General features: G+C 42.9%; 1 protein-coding gene and 1 pseudogene across 3 annotated transcripts in view; one reads left to right on the top strand and one right to left on the bottom strand.

Moving 5' to 3' along the window:
- The window catches only part of MTF2 (metal response element binding transcription factor 2), a 55,827-nt gene that overhangs the window by 4,929 nt on the left and 26,283 nt on the right, over nt 1-24,615 (top strand). For 2 of the 3 annotated variants that reach the window (XM_039484439.1, XM_039484438.1), the window contains exons 2-6: nt 19,228-19,426; nt 19,560-19,641; nt 21,961-22,056; nt 22,451-22,551; nt 22,936-23,084. In XM_039484439.1, the coding sequence (XP_039340373.1) occupies nt 19,228-19,426; nt 19,560-19,641; nt 21,961-22,056; nt 22,451-22,551; nt 22,936-23,084 (627 nt within the window). Of the gene's footprint in view, nt 1-19,227; nt 19,427-19,559; nt 19,642-20,827; nt 20,865-21,960; nt 22,057-22,450; nt 22,552-22,935; nt 23,085-24,615 lie in introns of those variants that run through there. The other variant, XM_039484440.1, reaches the window with a different exon arrangement.
- On the bottom strand, nt 10,235-11,447 carry LOC120370162 (annotated as a pseudogene).

The following is a 24,615-nucleotide window of genomic DNA, read 5'->3' as shown; positions in this document are numbered from 1 at the left end:
ATATTTAATATTTTTCTTCATAATTTCTATTTTGTTTACATTTTACTGGTGGTAAACTATTTATTTCAGAGTGACAGTCTATATGTGTCAGGTCTCAAGGTATAAAAATCAAACTAAATAGGCTATACTTAAACATTCATCATGTAGTATGTCCCCATTTTCAGCATAAAGCATTCTTGAGAACTCCAGAATGATAGTGCCAAAAAACTGGGGTTACTTACCCTAATATAGATAGTCAGCTTTTCTGGTGTATTTTTAAATGACTAGATTTAAGAACTTAACATTTGACACACTTGGGGTATGTCTGCACTTAAATCATCACAGCAATGCAGCTGCACCCCTAAGAGACATAGCTATACCAATGTAAATTCATAGTGTATACCAGGCCCTAGTTCTCAGAGAGAATAAACATCTGTTTGAAGAAACTCATAAGTAATCAAAAATGATGTATTCTACTTTCCTCTACTTCCCAATCTTAGCACAAACTGTCTTAGGCCTGGTCTACACGGGGGGGTCGATGTAAGATACGTCAACTTCAGCTACGCTATTCTCATAGCTGAAGTTGACGAATCTTAGTTCAACTTACCTCCTGTCCTCACGGCGCAGGATCGATGGCTGTGGCTCCCCCGTTGACTCCGTTTCTGCCTCTTGCTGTGGTGGAGTTTCGGAGTTGACGGGGAGCACGTTCGGGGATTGATTTATCGCGTCTAGATGAGATGCAGTAAATCGATCCCCGCCAGATTGATCACTACCCGCCGATTCGGTGGGGATAGTGTGGATGTACCCTTAAGGAACTCCAGCTCATGAGTTTGGGGGGGGGGGAAGGGGGGCGAGAGGGGGAGGAGGTAAGTAAAAGTTGATATCTGTTGTCTGAATTGTTTATAATCAGCCTCACTTGCTAGCAAGTAACACTTTACATGTGGAAAAGCCTCCCTGAAGGCAATCATAAAGGAAGGCATATTCTCCTTCAAATGATAGTTAAGGCCCACTTCTGCTGATGCCTTTTAAAAAAATCTGTCAGTTAACAATGGCTTGAGTGGCAGATGGATTTGGCACATTATACATTTTCAAACTTTGTTTTGATTGTATACTTAAAAATTGTATAAGGCTGTGTTTCTACCTCTATCTTTTGTATGTTTCTTGTTTTAGAGTGAAATACAGTTGCCCCTTAGGGTAGAGCCTATATCTTATGTGTTTGTACAGTTCCTAGCACAACTTTGGCACCAAGTGTTACTGTAATATAAAGTTCTGTAAAAGTAATATATCTAGTATTTGGGCTGGGACAAGAAGCTTGGAAATCCAAATAAATTTTAATTATTTATTCAGCCATAAAGTTCCATTAAAGGGTAGAAAATACTCAAATATATATTATGTACAGTAACCTGTGTTACAAGCCAGTGAGAATTTGATTATGATGGAAACTCACAATTTACCATTGTATAATATGAATGTATTGTGTAGTAAAGTTCTGCATTTATGAAGTTACTGATTTTTATCAGTCACAAATCTGTTTTTTATTGTTACTTCATAAAGTGAATTTAAGCTTATTTTAAAACTGCCTTAAAAGACAAAAGATTGTCGGTGGGGGAAGCTTACACCCTCTTGGTTTTATGATATATAAAGAAGGCCTGGGAATTAAGTGGTGGGGTTTTTTTGTTTTTTTTTGTTTTTTAAAGCAAGTAGATGATTAAAGCTTAAATAGGGTGTAAAGTCTGGTCTTCTGTAGTTCTGGTAGCAAGGATTTCAATGGGTGTTGTGAGCTCTCAAACCTTAGGGCTTATCTAGAAAGTTTTTGTACCACTTAATTGCATCTATTTCTATAAACCAATATAGTTAAGTGGTACACGTGCATATCCCACAGTAATATTCCTATAAAGGGGCTTATATTGGTATGGCTTATGTAAGAGCCTTTATAGTGATATAACTGTCCATGCTAGGCAGTTGTACCACTTTAAGTATAAAATCACACCCCTCATCAAAATAATTAAATGGTACCAAAATGGTGTGTAGATTAGGCCTTATATGAAGGCCAGGTGGTAATATATCTTTTGGACTTTATTTTTCTAAAATATTGGTCAGTGAAGTTAAATAGAAGTAAACAAATTTTAGTGCGCAACTAAAAACAACTTCTTGTCAATTCCTTAACTTTCATTCTTGTCATAACTTCATTAATTTTTTTGCTTGTCATATCCATTCACTTAAGACAGTGGTTCTCAAACCATTGTGCTTGTGACCCCTTTCACACAGCAAGCCTCTGAGTGCAACCCCCCCATATAAATTAAAAACATTTTTTTGTATATTTAACGCCATTATAAATGTTGGAGGCAAAGTGGGGTTTGGAGTGGAGGCTGGCAGCTCACGACCCCCCATGTAATAACCTCATGACCCCTTGAGGGGTCCCGACCCCCAGTTTGAGAACCCCTGACTTAAGACCTGCCCCTTCTGTCCACTATCATATTAATTGGAAAAAAAAATGGTACTACTCTATGTTCAAATTGGTGGTAGGGGAAGTCGTGCGCAAAAAAACAAACTGTCCACTTCAGACACATCTCTTGAATTGTGGAGATGTTCAGAATATGATCATATATGCTGCATAGGTTCTACTTTGGTCCTTGGGCGTGGCGGCTTGTCACTAGGATTAAAATACAGCCATGAGGGGTGGTTGGGCTCTTTTTTAAATTGGGCTTCCCCTTGGTGGGGTGCAGATACCCCTTTATCTCCCACATCAGTTTAGCAGGGTATTCCTTTCCCAGGCCTATTTACTTGTGGTACCAAAAATGAGCTGTCACTCAGAATAGATCATAATGATACTTTGTCTCTTTCATATTTTGAGCAGTGTAATTTTAAGTGTTGAATTTAAAATATCATTATTGGCATCTGAGTAAATATTTACTGAAATGAGTAAAGTAATTCTCATCTCAGCTATTGTTTCAGGCTCTGCAAACTCACTCAGATATGTTTGTATCAGTTACATTCAGGTCCAATTTTCCAGGGTTTTTCTACCTCCTTGATAAAGTTGTGGGAAGGAAAATTGGAATCCAAATGAAGTATTTTAAAGTTTAAGAAATTTCTGGAAAAGAGAGCCACTGTGTAAGTTGAACATCAAGTGTACCAGTATTCAGAAATAGACTTCACAGAGAAACAGCAGAACTAAAATTTATTTGCAAATTTAACACCATTAATTTGGGCTTGAATAGGCGCTGGGAGTGGCTGGCTCATTACAAAAGCAGCTTTGCCTCTCCTAGAATTGACACCACCTCCTCTATTATCGGGAGTGGACTACATCCACTTTGATCAAATTGGCCCTATCAACACTGGTTCTCCACTTGTGAGGTAACGCCCTTCTCTTCATGTGTCATTATATAATGCCTGCATCTGTAATTTTCACTCCATGCATCTGAAGTGAGGTTTTTTACCCATGAAAACTTATGCCCAAATAAATATGTTAGTCTTTAAGGTGCCACCGGACTCCTTGTTGTTTTCCCTACACTGTTATACTGAAAAGTCTTTTGTTTCTATTCACAGACAGAGCGAAGCTCTGTTATGTTCCTTGAAGAAGTTTTGATGATTGGGTAATGCCTCTGGTTTTCCATTGATAGTTTTGGGAGGAAGCAAGGCCAGTCAGTTGAGCCTTGTGTTACCTTGCCTTCTGATTAGGAGTGAGAACTCCCTTTTGCTTGGATGGGCATTCCAGATGTTACCTCTTGATGATTATGCTTTTTGGACTGGAGTAGTAATTACTTTGAGTATAAATACACTGTTCCTTAAATATTACTTGAATGTACATCTGTCAGTGATTGGGCTTTGACAAGTTATGAGCTTTCTGTAGAAACCTCACCTGATAAAGCTTATGGATAAATATCCTGCAAGATGTGTTTAGTGTAATGAATTAACAAATCCCAAATGAATCATCCAAAGGTGCAGAGGATCCCCAATTTACCCATTTTTTCCCCCTTAAACCGCTGCTCCTATAAACCATATAGCACTTGTGAGCACTCCAGGCTAAAAGTAGATGTATTTAACAGGTCGGAGGTGAGAGTTGTTTGGCAAAGGATCCCATTCTTTGTAATGTGTATCCTATGTCACAATTAGCTACTGAACAGTCATGGGCTAGACTTTACTTTTCTTTCAGTGTCCCAAAACCACTTTACCTCCACTTTGCACCTGCTTAGAGTGCAGCTGAATTGGCATCATTCCCAGACTTGTGTAAGCAGGACATGGTGTCATTAGACATGATAAAAGTGGATATATAGCATCACCAGCAATTACGTTGAGAAGGGGGGCAGCATGAATCTCAATATTCAGTGAGAATCACGTCCCCTGCTGTCCATTTTTGAAGATCAGAGGATTTTTCTAGAAAAATTGTGGTATCAGGCCCAGCCACCCTTAGAGGTGTAGGTTTTATTTTGTTCTAGGAGATTAGGTGGGGAGAGTGAGTAAAAGAGTTCCATCAGTAGTTCTTGCAGAGTTGAAAAATCCTAATAACTTTAATTCCTTTCACTTACTAATCATCTTGATCATATGCACATGCAACAAAGTATATACTGCTATTCAAACCTGCACAGCTACCCACAATGGACTTCAGCCTGGTACATAGCTTAATATCTTGAGTAGCCTGACTTCACTAGATGATTGCCATTCTCTTTGCCAAGAAGAGCAGTGATCTATCTTTGTGGTATAATGCTGGTATACCAGGTTCAGTTAATCAGTCTGAAGTTTTGCAACTGCCTCTATTTGTCTCAAGAGTAACTGCCTGTAGCTAAAGCTCCAACGACTGAACATCTTCAGTACAGTCAGATTCTGCAGGATTGGGTGGTGCATGCCCATTGAACTTCTGATTTCAGTATATCATGCCCCGACTACACTGGAAAGTTTGTGCACAGTAAAGCAGCTTTGAGTGCTGTCACTCCCGAGGTGTACACACTGCCAAGCCCTAAGTGGCTTGGCTACACTTGCAAGTTGCAGCGCAGGTAGAGGCTTTCCAGCGCTGCAATTAGTAACCGTTCACACCTGCAAGGCACATCCAGCGCTGCAACTCCCTGGCTGCAGCGCTGGCTGTACACCTGGTCAGGTTGGGGTGTAGCGATTGCAGCGCTGGTGATCCAGCGCTGCTCATCAAGTGTGGACACACACCAGCGCTTTTATTGGCCTCCAGGGAATAAGGAGATATCCCAGAATGCTTTTAACTAAATTACTCTCTTTGTTTTGTTATGCAGCCTCTCTTTGTTTTGTTGTGAACTCCGATGGCTGCTTATCTTAAAAAAAACAAACACTGATCACAGCAAACAGGAGCTATCTGTACCTGGCTGTGAACGATCAAATGAGAGGCAGGGAGTGAATGTTTGCTTGACAGAAACAGCGTTGGATGCAGGCTGTTTGCAATTAAGACTAAGGGTTCGAACATTTTGTGATTTTTTCAATCCAGAAAGCTAACACACAGTGGTGGCTCCAAAAATCCACTCTCTCTCTCTATCTTCCCTGCTCCCTGTCACAGTACACCACCCTCCACCCCCCTCTTTTGAAAAGCACATTGTTGCCACTTGAATGCTGGGATAGCTGCCCATAATGCAGCACTCCCAACAGCGCTGGAAATGCTGTAAATGTGGCCACACACCAGCGCTGGTAGCTGTGAGTGTGGCCACACACCAGTGCTGTTCCTGCACAGCTCCATGACCAGCGCTGTAACTCCCAGCACTGCAACTTTCAAGTGTAGCCAAGCCCTTAGTGCGTAGAAACTGCGCAGGTGCAGTGCTCTTTTTAAAAAACAAACAACAAAAACACCTTGATGAGAGGCGTAGCACTTTCTGTGCCATGGCTACAGTGCTGCAGTACCAGTGTAGACACAATGGTGATTATAGCGCTGCGATTGGCCTCCAGGAAGAGTCCCATAATGACCTCTCTGGCCATTGGTTTGAACTCTACTGCCCTGCCCTCAGGTGACCAACCATCAGTCCACCCCATACATTCCTTTGCAAATTTGAAAGTTCCCTTCCTGTTCGCTCTGATACGTGCAGTGGTCTCAGTGAATCTTTCCAGGCGGCCATGCCTGCTCCATGCACCAGGTGATTCCCCCACTTGGAGCATTGCTGAGTTGCTGGACCTCATTGGCATTTGGGGAAAGGAGGCTGTCCAGTCACAGCTACACTCCAGCCATCGGAATTATGATACCTAAGGACAGATTTCTAGATGTGTGATAGAAAAGGGCCGTGACTGGGACACACTGCAGTGCAGGGTCAAAGTGAAGGAGCTGTGGAACGCATACCACAAGGTGCAGGAGGCAAATTGCCACTCCGGTGCTGTACCCATGAGCTGTCAGTTCTACAAAGAGCTGGATGCAATACTTGATGGGGACCCCACCTCTACTCTGAAGTCCCCTTTGGATACTTTATTGGCTTTGTTGTCAGTCGAGAGTGGAGGAGGAGGCAATCTTGGATGAAGAGTGGGAGGGGAAACCAGAGGCAGAGGATGACTCGGTGGCCAGAGATGCATGCAGTCAGGAGCTCTTTTCTACCCCAGAGGAGCCTAGCCAGTCACAGCAGTCAGATCTTGGTGAAGCGCAAACAGGAGAGGAGGCCTCTGGTAAGTGGATATGACTTTGGGAATTGCTGAAGTGAGTTGCTGGGGGCAGGAGGGTTGCAGAAAGCAGGCTTGTCTCCCACCTCATGCCTAGTTTTAGCAGTGGAACAGGCTGTTGATGCACTCCCTCACTTCACAGGAATCTCCCTCAGAAATCTCCAGGAAACTCTTGTGGAGATACTGGGCAATCCGCTCCCACAGGTTCCTCGGAAGGGCTGCTTTGTTTCTTGCCCCATTAACAGTAACTGTCCTGCGCCACTGTGCTGTCATGGGGTTGGGGACCATTACTGCACACAGGCTAGCCACATGGGGGCCAGGGCAGAAGCTGCAAGACCCTCCCTTGATTCCCTGTTCACCCTCAGCAGCAAGATACCTTCCATAATCACATCCTGTGGAAAGTGTGGGGATAGGAATGATTATCAGGCTCCCCTCCTCCCCCCAGTGCTAGCTCTCCCCAGGTGCCCAAGATCCATGTGCCCAGTGCACAGCAAGGTCCAGGAACAGTGATTTACCCTGACCCTGTACCCAATCACCATTTTGGGGGTCTTGTGGCTTGTGTGCGCTTGGCTGGGGTGAGCCAGTTAGTGACAGGTGTGAGAGTACTGGCCATGTTTTAAAGCACTGAAACAGTGTTGTCTGTGTTTGTAAATAATACTGCTTCTGTAAAATGTTGCATTTAAACTTCACAGAGATGACCTTCAGAGCACAGCCTCCCTCTTTGTTATTGGTGGTAGAACGATTGCGAAGAATTAGAAAGCGTCCAAGAAGCACTAAGGAGGACTTTGTGTGAGGTTATGATACACTCTGCCACCAAGAAAAAGGAATTTGAAGGAGTGGCGGGATAGCGAGAAGAGGGACTGAAAGGAGAACGCGGCACACCAGAAAAAAGCCACAGAGTAGCATTTAACTGTTATGGAGTGCCAAGCGGACACGCTCCAGGCGATACTAGCTCTTCAAACCGAACAGCTCCGCGCTTGCCCTCCACTGCAGCCGCTGTCGCAAAACTCTTTCCCATGGGCCCCCCTCATTGCCAACACACTCTGATCAACCTCCTGGCTCCACTCTCTACCCACAGCATTCCACTCCTCCCTCCTCACAGTCCAGCAGTGTGGACTCTCAATACGCACTGCACTCAACACCCACCCATCTGCAGTTTTGGCCCTGCTGAACTACAACACCCACTGCATCGTACTCCAAAGGAGAAGGTTGGGTATGATCCCTGGACATAGCTACAGATTTGTGTGTTCCGGGACCCTCCTCCTCTTGAGACCTTCCATTCTCCCATCCCCCTCCCTGCTGATGGATTTTTTTGTTGTCTTTCAATAAAAGAATTGTTTGTTTGAAAGCAATCTTTATTCTATTAAGTGAAAGCAAAAAGCACTGCAAAGCAACATACAATTATGTTAAGGCCCCTTCTTGCATCATGTGCACCAGTCACCTCCTAGCATTGCAATCCTGAGCATAGCAACAAATATTAGTGGCTTTCAGCTTCAAAATGCTGCCTCAAAGCATCCCTGATCCTTATGGCCCCACGCTCTGCCCCTCTAATAGCCCTGGTCTCTGGCTCTTCAAACTCAGCCTCCAGGCGCTGAGCCTCTGCAGTCTAGCCCTGAGTGAAGCTTTCACGCTTCCCTTAACAAATATTATTGTGTGTACAGCACATGGCTATAAGCATAGGAATATTGTCATTGGCCATGTCCAGCTTCCCATACAGACATCGCCAGCGGGCTTTTAAACTGCCAAATGCACACTCCACAGTCATTCTGCACTTGCTCAGCCTGTTGAATCACTCCTTGCTGCTGTCAAGTTGCCCTGTGTATGGCTTCGTGAGCCATGGCATTAAGGGGTAGGCGGGGTCTCCCAGGATCACAGTGGGCATTTTGACTTCCCCTACAGTGATGTTCTGGTCCGGGAAGAAAGTCCTTGCTTGCAGCTTCTTGAAAAGGCCAGTGTTCTGAAAGATGCATGCGTCATGCACCTTTCTGGACTAGCCTACATTAATGTCTGTGAAATGCCCATGTTGATCCACAAGCACCTGAAGAACCATTGAAAAATACTCCTTGTGATTAATGTACTCAGTGGCTAGGTGGTCTGGTTCCAGAATTGGAATGTGCGTGCCATCTATCACCCCTTTGCAGTTAGGGAAGCCCATTTGTGCAAAGCCATCCACAATCTCTCTCACACATTGCCCAGAGTAATAGTCTTTCGGAGCAGGATGCGATTAATGTCCTGCACACATCCATCAACACGACTCCAGCGGTCGACTTTCCCATTCCAAACTGATTAGTGACCGATCAGTAGCAGCCTGGAGTAGCCAGCTTCCACAGTGTAGTCGCCATGCACTTCTCCAGCGACAGGGCAGCTCTCATTCTCATGTCCTTGTGCCGCAGGGCTGGTGCAAGCTCATCTCACAGTCCCAGGAATGTGGCTTTCCTCATGCAAAAGTTATGCAGCCACTGCTCATCATCCCACAAGTGCATCATAGTGTGATCCCACCACTCAGTGCTTGTTTCCTGAGCCCAAAAGCGGCTTCCAATGTGATCAGCACTTCTGTGAATGCCACAAACATTCTCGTGTCATAGCTACTATGTGTGGTGAGATCAATGTCGCACTCTTCTTGTCTTTGTAATTTAAGACCTAACTCCACTGCCACTCGTGACGTGTTGACAAGAATGGTGCTCACACTGACCAACAGCTTGGGATCCATTCCTGCAGCGAGAAAGAGGCAGGGCAGGGCGTGCAGTACACAAACTGTTGAAAGATGGTGCCAAATGCGGCTAGAGCTGGGATGCGAAGCAGTGCATCATGGGGCATTGGGACAGGACCCAGGATGCCCTGCGACTCCTTCTGCCTTCCCACAAGTCTTAGCGGCAAAGGAGAGAGGTGCTCTGTGGCCTAGCTGCCCAGAAGGCACTGCTCTGAATAGCGCCACAAGTGTGAACACACTATTGCGCAGGCAGCTGTCATTGTGAACACACAACGGCGGTTTTCCTTCAGCGCTGTAACTGCCAGAGCTGTAACTTTGCCAGTGTAGATGTGCCCTAATTCTTCAGAGTGATCTGTGAGTTTGACTTCTCTCATAATTGCTTATGCTACCAGATGGCTTTCAAAATCTCCCAGAAGCTATTTCTTTACCTGTTTGTGGGATTGGTATTTGAAGGGTACTGGACAGTGTAACTGCAACATATGTAGTACTGTGAAATGTATCTGAAGCAAAATTGAAACAGTATGGCTAGTATGGACACATGGCAGTATCAATACTGCCATCCTACCACTTTCCTATTGTAGACAAGGCTAGGATCTGGATTTCTCATTAAGTTTTCCTTTTCATTTGGGGAGGGAGAGAGCATTCAGTATGCCTTCATACATCATAAATAAGGATATGAGCATGATGTTCCCCTTTGTTTTCCGGATAGTTTTAAAACTGGGAAGGAGAATCTCTCACTATGGAGAGAGCCTTAGGACAAGTCTTGGCAGCAAGATTCCTGGGAAATGTGGGCGAATGGTAAACTCAAAGTGAAAACAAATGCAGAAAAATGGCTAGGAAAAGAATGGTGTGAAAAGTGCTCTTTTTATTGTAGTTAGCTTTTTTTGAAAATATGTATAATTTTATTTGTCTGACCATAGGTTATAGCCACACAGGAAAGTGTTTCAGATGTTAAGCTGTCTCTTCTTTAGCAACACAGTCTTTCTTGAATGGTCCAATGTAAGCTGCCTTCACCACCACAGCCTGGAAGCGTCTGTGACTGAATTTGGAAGTTGTCGATAAACTTAGTCGATTTTCTCTGAGACCTGACTCTTCATCTGTACAAGTAGGCATGAGGTTAAGCTACTCTTCTTGCTCCCAACAGCACAGTCTTTCAACGTGATACTCACTAGTCACTTTGCTATAGTGGACAGAACTGCCCAGATAGTTAATGCTTATATTAGATCATAATCAGTTGATGCATTGTTTTTTGTTCTGCTTTCCATTCTTGATTGGTAACCTTGACTAATCCTGTAGATCTAATTGATTTCTGTGTAATGGTGGTACCCCTTCAGACTATCTTGGGCTGCAGAGAGAGCCATGTAAGCAGGTTGCCAAGTGCCAGTGCATGCTACTTTGTACAGATTCTTGAGAGTCTTCAGGGCAGCTTTTTGATGTGCCAGTAGCTGGTGACTCCTTTGGTGACTACTGATATTTATATTTCATATTGACCAAAAGTGATTGACACAAGCACCTGCTGTTCCAGTTTCTCTCAGGCCCAGTCCAACTTCACAACAATGATGCCACCATATACTTGGATCTCCATCAATTGAGATTTCTTCTGCCACAGTGGAAGCAAACGCATCTGAGAGAGAACTGACACCCAGATAACCTGGCATTGACTGTCTCATCCTGCCATTTCTTGCAGTACTTGGTGAAGCCATCATCGTGGGCTTGTGCCAGTCTGTGTAGAAATCATTGCTTGCACATCATTGATGTGCTCAGCAAAAATGGTCTTGAAGGTACAGAGGCCACTGGACATCTGCGTGTATCACACAATGACCATGAGAGGAATCTATATCGTACTGACTGCCTCTACTGCTTCCTCCTTGTTCACCTTGGATCTGGGCCTTCACAGCGTGGAGAATGACAGCCTTGTACCCAAAAAAACTAGTGAGGTGGATGGGTTTGCTGGGGTCATGCTTAGGAAGGCTCTTCACCTTGCCTTGATGTCAACGGCTGGGCATGTGGGGCAGGAAGTGCAGGGATCCGTGCCAGGGAACTGAGAACTTACGGTGGAACATCTTGTCTTCGAGTTAACTTGGAAGTTCGTAGTTAGGTTTCGTTGAATTTTTTTTTCTTCATGCTGTTAGTCAGGTGTTGCTCAGTCACCAAAAGATGAGAATTTTTGCTTTCATGCTTATTTATTGCAATTCTGATGCTCACTAAAATGTAATTTTTTTTCTGTTGGAATCTTAATGTAAAATTATTTTCATTAAACATATTTTGGGGAGAAGAAAGTTGGTACTTGAGTGAGTTTATTTTTGAGTGTTTTTTTTAAAGTAATTTCTCCAACTTGATCTCCCTATCAATTCTTATTAAACACAGTGGGTCATTGATATTCTACTACTTTTTTAAATCAGTTTTTCCAATTTAAAATGGCTCTAAATATTGTAAACTAGGTGGTGTGAACTAAAATTTTTCTTTAAAAATGCCTTATCCCACCTGATTCCTTGTTCTGTGTTTTGCATCTTAGTAATAATCAGCCACATACTCAGTTTCCAAAGAAAACTTTTACATCGAAGGAAAACTGTCTCTTCTTTATCTACTACCTCACAATCTCAATTACTGTAATTCAGTTCAGAAGGTTCTTTAACGGCCAGCTGGTCCTACTTCATAATTTGCTGTAGTTTTTTCTTACATGGTGCTTCTAAGAGAAAAGTAGTTTATAAGTCATCGTTATGAAAATGAAATATGTACTGACTGATATGAGTATAGAGCTTGCTTCCTTTTGTCTGCCTTAGTTTCTCTCCCAACTTAAAACAACAAACAAAAAAATGTAAAATAAATGAGACTTGCAAAGGAAAACATTAGGACTGTAACCTTTGCTGCTCTTATTATTTATACTGTGGTAGCACCAAGGAAGCCCAGTCGTGGACCAGGACACTATTGTGCTAGGCATTGTATAAGCACAACAAAAGATGGTTCCTGCTCCATAGAACTTAGGGTCTGAAGTTCATGATGTGTGAAGGACTGAAAGGCTTATTTTGTCTCACTTCACTCACTCTTTCTTTGTCTCCCCAAATTTTTCTTTTTATACATTAGAAATTCAGGTTCTTTCTAGGGTGGATGACTCTATGGTGACTGGAGAGCTAGTGAAATGACATCCCAAGAATTAAGAGTAAAAAGTCAAGTAAGGGCTTATCTAAACGACAAAGTTAAGTTGACATAAGGCAGCTTATATTGACCTAACTATGGAGGTGTACACACAGCAATGCTCCTCCCACATTTAACTCTCCTACTACACTGACATAAAACCACCTTGATGAGAGGCATAACAATTAAGACAATGTAGTTAGAGCAACAAAGTGTTGGTACAGATACTGCATTGCTTATGTCACCCTAAGTGGCCTTCAGGAAGTGTCCCACAATGCCTATTGTGACCGCTGTGGTCACTGGTTTGAACTCTGCTGCCCTGCAGCCAGGTACACAGGCATGTGCCTCTTCCGTTTTAAATCCCTAGGAAATTTTGAAATTGCTCTTCCTATTTGTTCAGTTTGGAGAGCTCACATAGCATCTGATTAGCTGACCACAACAGCTCCCCGCAGCAAATGCACTCCTCCCTCGAGTACATCGGACATGGTGCATCTGCTGGGCCTGTGGGGGAGAGGAGGCTGTGTAGTCACAGCTCTGCTTCAGCAACAGAAACTTTGATATCAATAGGAAGATTGCTTGGGGCATGGAGGAGAACATAAGAACAACCATACTGGATCAGACCAAAGGTCCATCTAGCCCAGTATTCTGTCTTCCGAAAATGGAAAATGCCAGGTGCCCCAGAGGGAATGAACAGAAGAGGTAATTATCAAGTGATCCATCCCCTGTTGCCCATTTCCAAGGTTCTGGCAAACAGAGTCTAGGGACACCATCCCTGTCTATCCTGGCTAATAGCTATTGATGGACCTATCCTCTAAGAATTTATCTAGTTCCTTTTTGAACCCTGTTATAGTCTTGGCCTTCACAATATCCTCTGACAAAGAGTTCCACAGGTTGACTGTGCGTTGTGTGAAGAAATACTTCCTTTTGTTTGTTTTCAACCTGCTGCCTATTAATTTCATTTGGTGACCCCTAGTTCTTGTATTATGAGAAGGAGTAAATAACACTTCCTTATTTACTTTCTCCACACCAGTTGTGATTTTTTTATAGACATCAATCATATCCCCCCTTAGTCATCTCTTTTCCAAGCTGATGAGTCCCAGTCTTATTAATCTCTGAAGCTTTTCTATACCCGTAATCATTTTTGTTGCCCCTTTCGGAACCTTTTCCAATTGCAGTATATCTTTTTTGAGATGAGGTGACTGCATCTGCACGTAATAGTCAAGATTTGGACGTACCATGGATTTACATAGAGGCAATATGATATTTTCTGTCTTATCTATCCCTTTCTTAATTCCCAACATTCTGTTTGCTTTTTTGACTGCCACTACACATTGAGTAGATGTTTTCAGAGAACTATCCACAATGACTCCAAGATCTTTCTTGAGTGGTAACAGCTAATTTAGACCCCATCATTTTATATGTATAGTTGGGATTACGTTTTTCTATGTGCATTACTTTGCATTTATCAACATTGAATTTTATCTGCCATTTTGTTGCCCAGTCACCTAGTTTTGAGAGATCCTTTTGTACCTCTTCGCAGTCTGCCTGGGACTTAACTATCTTGAGTAGTTTTGCATCATCTGCACATTTCCCCCCCCTCACTGTTTTACCCCTTTTTCCAGATCATTTATGAATATGGTGAATAGGACTGGTCCCAGTACAGTTCCCTGAGGGACACCACTGTTTACCTCTCTCCATTCTGAAAACTGACCATTTATTCCTACCCTTTTGTTTCTTATCTTTTAACCAGTTACTGATCCAGGAGAGGACCTTCCCTCTTATCCCATGACTGCTTACTTTGCTTAAGAGCCTTTGGTGAGGGACCTTCTCAAAGGCTTTCTGAAAATCTTAGTACACTGTCCCCCTTGTCCACATGCTTGTTGACCCCCTTCAAATAATTCTAGTAGACTGGGCTTTGGAGTGGAGTGCGGTGCAGCTCTGGAGCAGTGGAGCTGCAGGTTTTTGCCTGGAGCTGGAGCGGAGCACAGCTCCAAAGCCCTGCTAGTTGATTGATTTGATTGAGACATGATTTCCCTTTATAAAAACCATGTTGACTCTTCTCCAACAAATTATGTTCATCTATATGTCTGACAGTTTTGTTCTTGACTATAGTTTCAACCAGTTTGCCAGGTACTGAAGTCAAGTTCCCAGCCTGTAACTGCCGGGATCACCTCTGGAGACCTTTTTAAAAATTGGTGTCACATTAGCTTTCTCCAGTCATTTGGTACAGAAGCTGATATAAATGATAGGTTACGGACTACAGTTAGTAGTTCTGCAGTTTCACATTTGAGTTCCTTCAGAACTCTTGGGTGAATACCATCTGGTCCTAGTGACTCGTTACTGTTTAGTTTATCAATTTGTTCCAAAACATCCTCTAATGACACCTCAGTCTGGGACAGTTCCTCAGAGTGTCACATAAAAAGAATGGGGTCACCTAAAAAGAAGGGACACACAGCAGTGCTGTTCAAAAATCAAGGAGTTGAGGCAGGCATACCAGAAAGCAAGAGAGGCTAATAGTCGCTCTGATGTGGCACTGCAGATGTACTTCTTCTAGAAGGAGCTGCATGCCATCCTCAGCGGCAACCCCACCTCAACTACCAAAAGCCCTGTGGATACTTTAGGGGGGCTGGAGTCAATAGTGGAGTGAACTGCAAGGATGATGTAGTGGACAAGGAAGTGGAGTTGGAGGAGGATGGGGGACAGGAAACAGGGACATCTGATCACGTGGCAAGCCAGAACTTCTTTTTAATTCCAGAGCAGTCTAGCCAGTCCCAGCACTCCGGCTCTGGTGTGCCTAATGCAGGAGACAGAAGCTCCAGTAAATTCATTGTGCTTTAATTCTGCAGGGACACATGCTGATCTGGTTTGTTAACCAGGGTAGAAGAGGGATTGAAATAACCAACACAGGTATAGTTTGTATCTGGCTCTCATTCCCCTGTGCAGGTAGGCAGAGGGGCCCTGTGGAAAAATTAGTTTATGCACACCGGGTTGTCCTGAGAATCATCCATAGAGAACTCTAGGAAACTTTCATGGTGGTAATCTGCAATCCTCTGCCAAAGGTTTCTTGGGAGGGCTGCCTTGTTTCTTCCCCTGCTGTGCCAATCGACAGTTACTTCTGCAAGCATCATAGCAGCACATAGGAGAGCAGCATACAGACCCAGTCTGCATCTACATGCATGCAGGAGCTGTACTCTTGCATCCTCGGTTACTCTCAGGAGCGAGATACCCACGGCTATCATCCTCATGTTGAACTCAGCATGGCTGGGAAAGTGAGACAGTTGCGTTTCTAACTTGTTTGGATCAAGTGTGAGTGCACTCATAATAGAGCTTCTGTTTGTTTCTTTAGCATCAGCAAAGGTGCCCTGGAAGGTCTTCTCTTGCACGCTGGCTGAGCCTCTCCATCTGATGAGAGAAAACGAGGAATAAGGGAGATGTGGTCCAGGCGGTGATGCAATCCTCTAGTGCTTCGAATTGGGAGCAGACAGCATGGAGAGAGGCTACCAATGACAAACTGCAGATGGACAGTCAGGATAGGAAACAGGCAGGAGCAGATGATAAAGCTGCTCAGGGAGCAAATAGATGTGTTGCGATCTCTGAATGAACTTCATGTGGAACACATCCATGTTCACTTCCTTCTGCAGCCCATACTGAACTGCCTTCTAGGCCCTCCCCACACACTCCTCACATCTTCTAGGGCTGTTATGCCCGAGGGAGATTTTTCACAATGACAGCTGGACATACATCCAGCAGTGAGAGCCTCATAGGCAATTGTGCTTTTGATGTTCATGGTCCTACCAAACATAGAAATGTTTGCATGGGTGTGGAATAAAAATGTACTTACAGAAAGTGGATGAATCTGTCTCCCATATACAGTGGTTGCTGCTAAAATTCACAGTGCCAGTAGGTGCATTTGCATTGTTTAAATTACTGTACACACATCAGTCATTACAAGGTTCAAACTATGATGCAAGAAAACAATGCCTGGCTCAATACATTACAGCAGCTTATTGTCAAAATGCTCTTTTAAAGCTTCCCTAATTTGAATAGCTCCCCTTTGAGCCCCTCTTACAGCTCTGGTATCTGGCTGCTCAAAAGCAGCAGCCAGCCGGTCCACATCAGCGGTCCACATTGTGGAACCTTCTCCCCCTTTAGCTTCACAAATGTTATGTAGAACACAGCAGGCTACTATGACCATGGAAATATTTTCCTTACTGAGGTCTAACCTGCCAAAGAGGCACTGCCAGTGCTCCTTTAAGCCCTGCATCTGTTGTTGAAGTGCTCCTTCAGTCAGGGTTGCTGATGTAAGACTTCATAAGCCATGGGAGGAAGGGATGAGATGGGTCTCCCAGGATTACAGCTGGCATTTCCACATTCCCCCTGGTCTGAAAAGAAAGTCCTGCTTGCAGCTTTCTATACAGGCCAGTGTTCCTCAAGAGGTGTGTCTCATGCACCTTGACCAGCCCGTGTTGCTTTCAGTGAAATGATCTTGGTGATCCACCAGCACTTGCAATGCCATAGAAAAATAGCACTTTCTGTTGATGTACTGTGTCACAAGGTGGGCTGGGGCCAAAATGGGGATATACGTGCCATTATTGCCCCACCACAGTTAAGGAATCCCATTGCCACAAAATCATCCACTATTTCACACATGTTGCCTAGAGTCACAGTCCTTCATAGTAAGAGACGATTTAATGGCCCTGCACATTTGCATCACTGCAACCCCCAAAGTGGAATTTTCCACTCCAAACTGGTTTGTGACTATTGGGTAGCAGTCTGGCATTGCCAGCTTCGACACAGCAATCACCACTGGCTTCTCCATTGTTAAGGCAGTTCTCATTTTCGTGTCATTGTGTTGGAGGGCAGGGGTGAGCTCCACACACAGTTCTGGGAAGGTGGCTTTGCGCATCCGAAAGTTCTGCAGCCACTGCTTATCATTGCATACCCACATAACAATGCGATCCCACCACTCAGTACTTGTTCTCACACCCAGAACCAATGGCTGCTCTGTGAATGCCAACAGCAATCTTGAATTGTGTCTGTCCATGGCACACAATAGGGCAGACACCACGGTGTCCTAATCAGTTTGTAGCTCATGAAACACTGCAGGATCCAGGTGCATTGTGTTCATAAGGCTCCTTGCAGTACTGGAGAGCTGTGCAGGATTCATGTTTCTTGAGAACTGGGTGCGCAGTTTACAGGGTTTGTTGAAAAGCAGTGCAAAATGTACTTGGAAGCCCATGGAATGATGGGTCGGGGAAGTTTAGGTTGACTTATCCTGGTAGTGTACCAACTTTAATCCCCTATGTAGATAGTGCTTTGTCATCAGAAGAGCTTCTCCCGTCGTCATAGCTATCACTTCTCACAGAGGTGGGGTTGAGCTGAGAAGAGTTGCAGCTGCGCCAATGCAAGTTTGTAGTGTAGACCTGCCCTACGCTATTTTAAAGTTTTGTTTTGACTGTCTTTTTTGACAAATGAAGAAAAATAAATTTGCTGTTTTGGTGGCTAGGACAACTGAAACCCTGATCTAAATGAATGGAACTTTATTTGTGGCTGCTGTACTAAGTGCTGCACTTCATTTAAATTCTGGGTATCTAAATTTATCCAAAGTTATGTGGAAAATGAAAACTTGCTTCCCACCTCAGTTTCCTCATAAATGCCACCAAATTATAGTTGTATTACATAGTACAGAGGTCCCCAAGTTGTGGGGTGTGCTGAGGAACGTTCAGGGGTATGTGGCTAGGACCTAGGCAAGCTCCAGGGAGGGGGAGGGGAAGGAGGAGGGGGAGCACCACTCAGCTCGGCTCCTGGCCCTGGCCCTGTGCCTGGAGTGGTCCTGGCTGCCAGCCCTGTGCCTGGGGTCCTGGCTGCCAGCCCTGCGGCCTCATCTCCATTCCCGCCCCTGGCTGTGGCCTCAGCCTCGGCCCCCTTATGCCTGTCCGTGTCCTTCTACCCCCCGGAGGGATAGCTCAGTGGTTTGAGCATTGGCCTGCTAAACCCAGGGTTGTGAGTTCAATCCTTGAGGAGGCCACTTAGGGATCTGGGGCAAAAATTGGTCCTGCTAGTGAAGGCAGGGGGCTGGACTAGATGACCTTTCGAGGTCCCTTCCAGTTCTAGGAGATTGGTATATCTCCAATTATTACCTTATTACCTTAGCTGCATCCCTGGCTCCATAGTGTACTTTGGGGACAATCTGCCACATGCAGTCTCTCTTGTATAGTTTGTAACTCAACTGTCTGCGTGGAGTCAGAAGAGAAATGTAGCAAAGTGATGGTCTGGGCATGCAGAATGTTTCTTCTGCCTTTCAGTGTACTCGAAAAATGAGATGTTTTCATTTTCAGGCTGAAGTTAGATATACTGAGTCAGTCAGAGCATCCAGGGGATCTAAATACAGGTAGATGAGCAGCTTGTCCTGGAAGAAGGGACAGTTTGTTCTAAGGAATGAGTGGTAACTTTTGAGCTACTAAAATGATAATTTTCTTATCTAGATCCACATTGCCCTTAGACAAGTAACTTCTATCACTGTAGAATAACAACAATGATTATATAGGTCATCTCACAAATATGTTTTTATGGCCTCACGTTGAACCAGTCTCTCCTCCTTCCTCCCTTTCCCTCTTAAGTATTGGATTCCCGTGATTGGTTTTGGTGCTTTTTGAATTTTAATGGCAATATGTTTTAGTTATTGACTTATTACACAGTTCTGGGGATTAGCAGAGAGGCTTTTCTTTGTAAGTGCTATTAAGGCAGACTGAAGTACAAGTGACAGATTTAATACATTATCCTAATTTAGTTTTTTCTTTTTATTTTAGAGACTCTACAGGGGTGGGTAATTCACTGGTCCAAAAACGGTCTCCTTTACCTCGAAACCAAAAGACACCAACATCCTTGGCCAAGCTGTCCTTACGGGATGGACAGAAAGCCAAAAAGCCAGTGTGTAAATTTGAAGAAGGTCAGGATGTCCTAGCGAGGTGGTCAGATGGCTTGTTTTATCTTGGAACTATCAAAAAGGTAACTAATTTTTAACGAACAGAAAGTCCTGTAGCATCATACATTAAGCTTGACTGCAACTTTAAATAAAACTCTTCCTTATTTTTAACGTTTCTACATATTCACAAAATGTAATTGTATCTTTATTTTTTAGATAAACAAATTGAAACAGAGCTGCTTCGTTATATTTGAAGACAGTTCCAAATCCTGGGTTCTCTGGAAGGATATACAAACAGGCAAGAACTTCAATTAAATTATCAATATTTTATTTATTTAGAATAATTTAAATGCTAAAGTAAAGTGCCCTTGGTAGTCTCTTTAAATGAGTTAAAAACATATCTTAAATGCAGTACAGTTTAAAGACCCATCATCAATAAACCATCGCGTGAGGAGGGAGGCAGGCAGTCTTGCAGATTGGTAAATCCTAAATCATATAGGTCAAGAACAACACATTAAACTTCACCAGAAACCCACAGGCAGCTGGTGCAGATTGAGAAGTGCTGATAGTTCATTTATCAAGTGCACCACTGGATTTTTGCAACCATCTTCAGTTTTCAGATGGCTTTAAGGTATTGTTTAGAGTGCAGTGCTGATGTGTAATCTTGAGGTGACAAAGGTATGGATGACAGTTGCAAGGTCTGTGTCAGAGAGGAACAGTCACATCTTCCTGGCCAAATGTAAATAATGGTAAATGGACCTGGTCATTACTGCTACCTATTTGTTAGGCCAAACATTTTTCCTACCATCTTAATGTGAAATGTCCTCATACTTGTATCAAATTTTAAGAAAAAACAAAATCTCAATTTTAAAAAGTCACATTCTTGTTTGTGTGGAGTGCCTATGGTGCTTCATCTGCAGCAGAAGCTAAAATTGTGCTAGTATGATCTAGCCAAATGGACATGGGACTAAACTAATGCTGCACACTTTTATGTACATGGTTTTATATAAATAGTGATTTCCCCTCTCACAGGATTTTTGAACATAAATTGCACATAAAAAGACTGTATGTAAAGACCTAATAAATTACTGAACATGATGTGTTTCTGCATACAAAACAAAGCACACAGTTGCCTATCTAGAATTTTCAGGTGCATCTTTTTGATTCTGCACCTATATTAAATAGCAAAATAATTGTTACTGCAGAATTAAGGTTGCCGGTTATAGCTCATGCCCCTCCAGAATGTCAGGTTTAGCAAAACTCCAACTTCTAAGAACCCAGGAAATAGTCAAGGTAAGCACTCATGCAACCTTAATTATATCCCCTTGGAGCTGGCAATAATCACTAAGAATTAGCTGCATACACTCCAGGTGCATTCACTTTGTTGGGTGCAGCTGTATTGAATAGTGAAGGAAAAAATTGGAGCATTTTAGAAGAGCTGGGATTGTGATACAAGGAGATTTGGGTCTGAGTCACCCCCATCCCATCCCCCTGCCCTATTTGTATTATCAAAGAAAAGAGGTGCGTATATACCTTGAGGTTCCAGTTTGCATTGCTTCAATACAGAATTATGGAGGTTGTCAGTAGCAGGGCTTTGGGGTCTTGTTGCCATGGGTATTATGAGTACTGAGGTAGAATATGGGAGCAGTCTGTGGATCTAATGATGGGGGAAGTATAGGTTTAGATGGTATCTTGAATGCAAATGTGAAGGAGTTGTAAAATTTAACTGTTACTACACTTGTAAATGAGTAGGAAGTATGTTGGGGCGGTAATTAGGCTCAGTGTTTGAGCATAAGACAAGTGTAGGTAGCACCTGCCCATTATAGTGAAAAGCCCCAGAGTGGGCTTGTGTGTGTATTGGGGCATTGCTCAGAAGGCAGAGTTAAGGAAGTGAGGCTGTTTACCTTAACTATGTGTCTTCTGGTTTTCAGAAGTTTGAGTTTTGCTGACCTCAGCATTCTAGAAGGGCACACGTTATCACTGGACATACTTATGTCCACATTAATGAAGTCTTTTGTCATTTAACTTCCTTGTTTTTTAAACAGAAAGAAAAATGTTTGTCGATAGAAGTTAGCGACCGTTTAGACAGTTGTATTTCTTACCTGGGTTTGTAGTTATGCTTTTGAGGCTAGATAATAATCAAAAGACCTAACTTGTATAGTGCTTGTCGTCATTATCCCGATTTTTTCAGAAAGGAAGCTGAGACACAGGGTGGTGAAATGCCTTGCCCAAGGTCATCCAGCTAGGAATAGTCCTAGTAGTCTTTTCAGTACGCCACACAGTTGCTATGTGCTTCCTCTATCCCCTCCTGTACGTTTTTGTTATAGTGGAATGGGGATAATGGTCATGCTTTGAAATGTTTGCAATGTGTTGTTGCTAACCGTGCTGGTGAGAAATCTGGTCTGTGTCCCAAAACCAAATAGGGGTGATGAGTATCTTAACTATTTTGTGGATTACTCAGTATAGCATAAATCTGCTTCCTGCAATGCATACACACATGACTCGGACTACAAAAAGAAAAGTAATTAATGATCGTCCCAACTAAAGATTTTAGTCTATAAAGAGATTTAACTGGGAAAATTCTATAAAATGAGTTACACTTTTTGTCTATTTTTAGGAGCCACTGAAAGTGGGGAAATGGTCTGTACGATATGTCAGGAAGAGTATTCCGAAGCACCTAATGAAATGGTTATATGTGATAAATGTGGCCAAGGTAACTTCTGTTTCTTGATGTTTGTTCCATTTAAGACATTTTGGTTTATTCTCAGCTGTGGCCAATAGAAAGGCAAAAGAAGCCAGAACAGGGGTCAATGCTTGACTACTTTTGGCTTGAGTTTTATAATCTTTCACAGTTCTTGTTTGTTGTAAACTGACTGACAATATCTGTTGTTGGTTTTTTGAATATAGTTTTTACCACAAGAACTTTAAAAAGAGCATTTGGAACACTATTGATCTTATTACCTGATCATAATCTTTTTACTTAAATGAAGAATATTTTACTTCTGTTTTAAACAACTTTTTTTTCTTAAACTTTTTAGTTTCTGTAAATATGGGCAAAGTCTTTAATGGGTTTCTTTATAAGAGTAAAATCTGTATTTTGAATTCAGGTTATCATCAGCTGTGTCACACACCAAATATTGATTCCAGCGTGATTGATTCAGATGATAAATGGCTCTGTCGACAGTGTGTGTTTGCAACAACAACAAAGGTGTGTTATGGAAACAAATTTTTTTCTATCAGGCTGACATAACTTGTACATCTCCTCCATAGTATTTGTATGGTGGTTAATGTAAACTTTTTACGTGTGAGGTTGAAAATGACAAATAAAAACTAGTGCTCTTTGAGAGACTTCCCGCAGTTCCTGGCTTTGATGTGGATGGGAATTTTTTGTGAGTAAATTGGAAGCTATGAAATTTTATTATATTTTTTCAAAGTCTATTTTTAATAAAATAGCGGGTATATCAAAATTGCAAGTAAAATTCTTATAAAAGTATTTTTATAACTATATACGTCTTTGTGTTGAAAGATTTTGTAATTTGCATAACTACACTTATTGTTTTTTTATAAAAAACATGGATCTGTTTTGTTCCAGAGGGGTGGTGCGCTGAAGAAAGGACCAAATGCCAAAGCGCTACAAGTCATGAAGCAAACATTACCATACAACGTAGCAGACCTTGAATGGGATGCAGGCCATAAAACCAATATCCAGCAATGTTACTGCTACTGTGGAGGCCCTGGAGAGTAAGTAAATATAAATTCCCATCAAAAGCACTTTTTCCTTCATGCAGCTCTACAAACTTTGGCCCTTGTTCTGAAAGCACTTCGGCTTGTGGTTAACTTTACTTAACTGTTTGCAGGATCAGGGCCTAACTATTTTTCTTCAGTACTTAGTGTACACGATGGTGGGGCTGAGGCGCAGGAAATAAACATGTTTTTCTTTAATGTATCTTGTGGTAAGCATAGTCCTTGCCCCAAGGAGTATATCTTTTTGTTCTTTATACAGCACCTGGCACAACGTGGTCCCAGTCCATGACTAGAGTTCCTAGGTACAATAATACAAATTGATGCATTATGTTGTTGCATCAGGTCTTCACATGTATCTAGCTATCTGTTCAGGTTTTATCATGCCACCAATAAGAGTTATAGCTGTGAACGCCTTCTACAAAAATCATTGCTTTCATGGCATTACTTCTGGTCTATATTTGAGGTCAAAGATATAGAGTAGCTGGTTATTGCAATTATAGGCAGTGATAATAATGGAACTGTGATACTGAGGAAGAAAATGGTGGAGTTGAATTTTGATATTGGCACAGTTGACTTTAAGGCCAATGTACATATTTTTAAGTTCTCTGGAGGAGTAGTGAATGACAGATGTGCCTAAAATGAGATTCTGTTGAAGAAATTACTTGATTTGTAGCTTTTAAATATTAGGTTTGAAGATGCAAATGCTGACTTTTCTCAGAGGATGTCTAGAGGATATTACACTGAGGTAACTGCCTCTTGATTTAGCCACTTGGTTCTTGTTTCAGCAAACCCTTATTCCTGGGAGTATTCTTCTGAAGTTAGTGTAGGGCCATGTCTATGCCACTAGCTGAATTGGCACTGCTGCAATTGATGCAGTGGTGTTGATTTAGCAGGTCCGGTGAAGATGCACTAGTTGATGGGAGAGCGTCTGCCGTTGACATAGCACGGTGTAGATGCCGCTATAAGGAGACCTAAGTTACGTCAAAGACTTACAGCATTAGTGTAGACCAGCCCTAAGACTGGTCATGTGAACAACAGGAGTACCCTGCTGAATAAGGGTTTGCAGAACTGTGACTTCACGTGAGGGCCAAATTAAAGCAATCTGGGGTAATAGTACACCATAACATGGGGTCTCCTATGACTCTGCCTCCTTACCATGCCCAGCCCCTCACTTGGAGTGGTTTTGGCAAGAGGGCTCTTTTTTGTCCCAGAGCGGCATTAGGAGGCCCTCTTCTCCCTTGAGCAGGAGGTGGTCCTCTCTCGCCACCTTGAGGGGAGAGGGTGAAGCTGGGTGCCTACCTGTACCTGCCCCAGCAGCTGTGGTATTTCCTTGGATGAGTGGATTGGGCTTGTTATGAATGGGGCAATTCCCACTTCTCAGGGCATGTCTACACTGGTTAATGCAAGGTGCAGTAGCATGAAACTGGTGCAGTTAGTATAGTGTGCTTGCATCGCTGCTGCATGTACTCACCGGGAGTACTTGTGGTGACACAAAGAGCAGTGTACCGTGGATAGGTATCCCAGTGTG

The sequence above is a fragment of the Mauremys reevesii genome, linkage group 8, assembly GCF_016161935.1.
Source record: "Mauremys reevesii isolate NIE-2019 linkage group 8, ASM1616193v1, whole genome shotgun sequence".
Classification (NCBI taxonomy): Eukaryota; Metazoa; Chordata; order Testudines; family Geoemydidae; genus Mauremys; species Mauremys reevesii.
The sequence above is the reverse complement of the archived record's forward strand: the minus strand, read 5'-3'. Positions and strand labels throughout refer to the sequence as shown.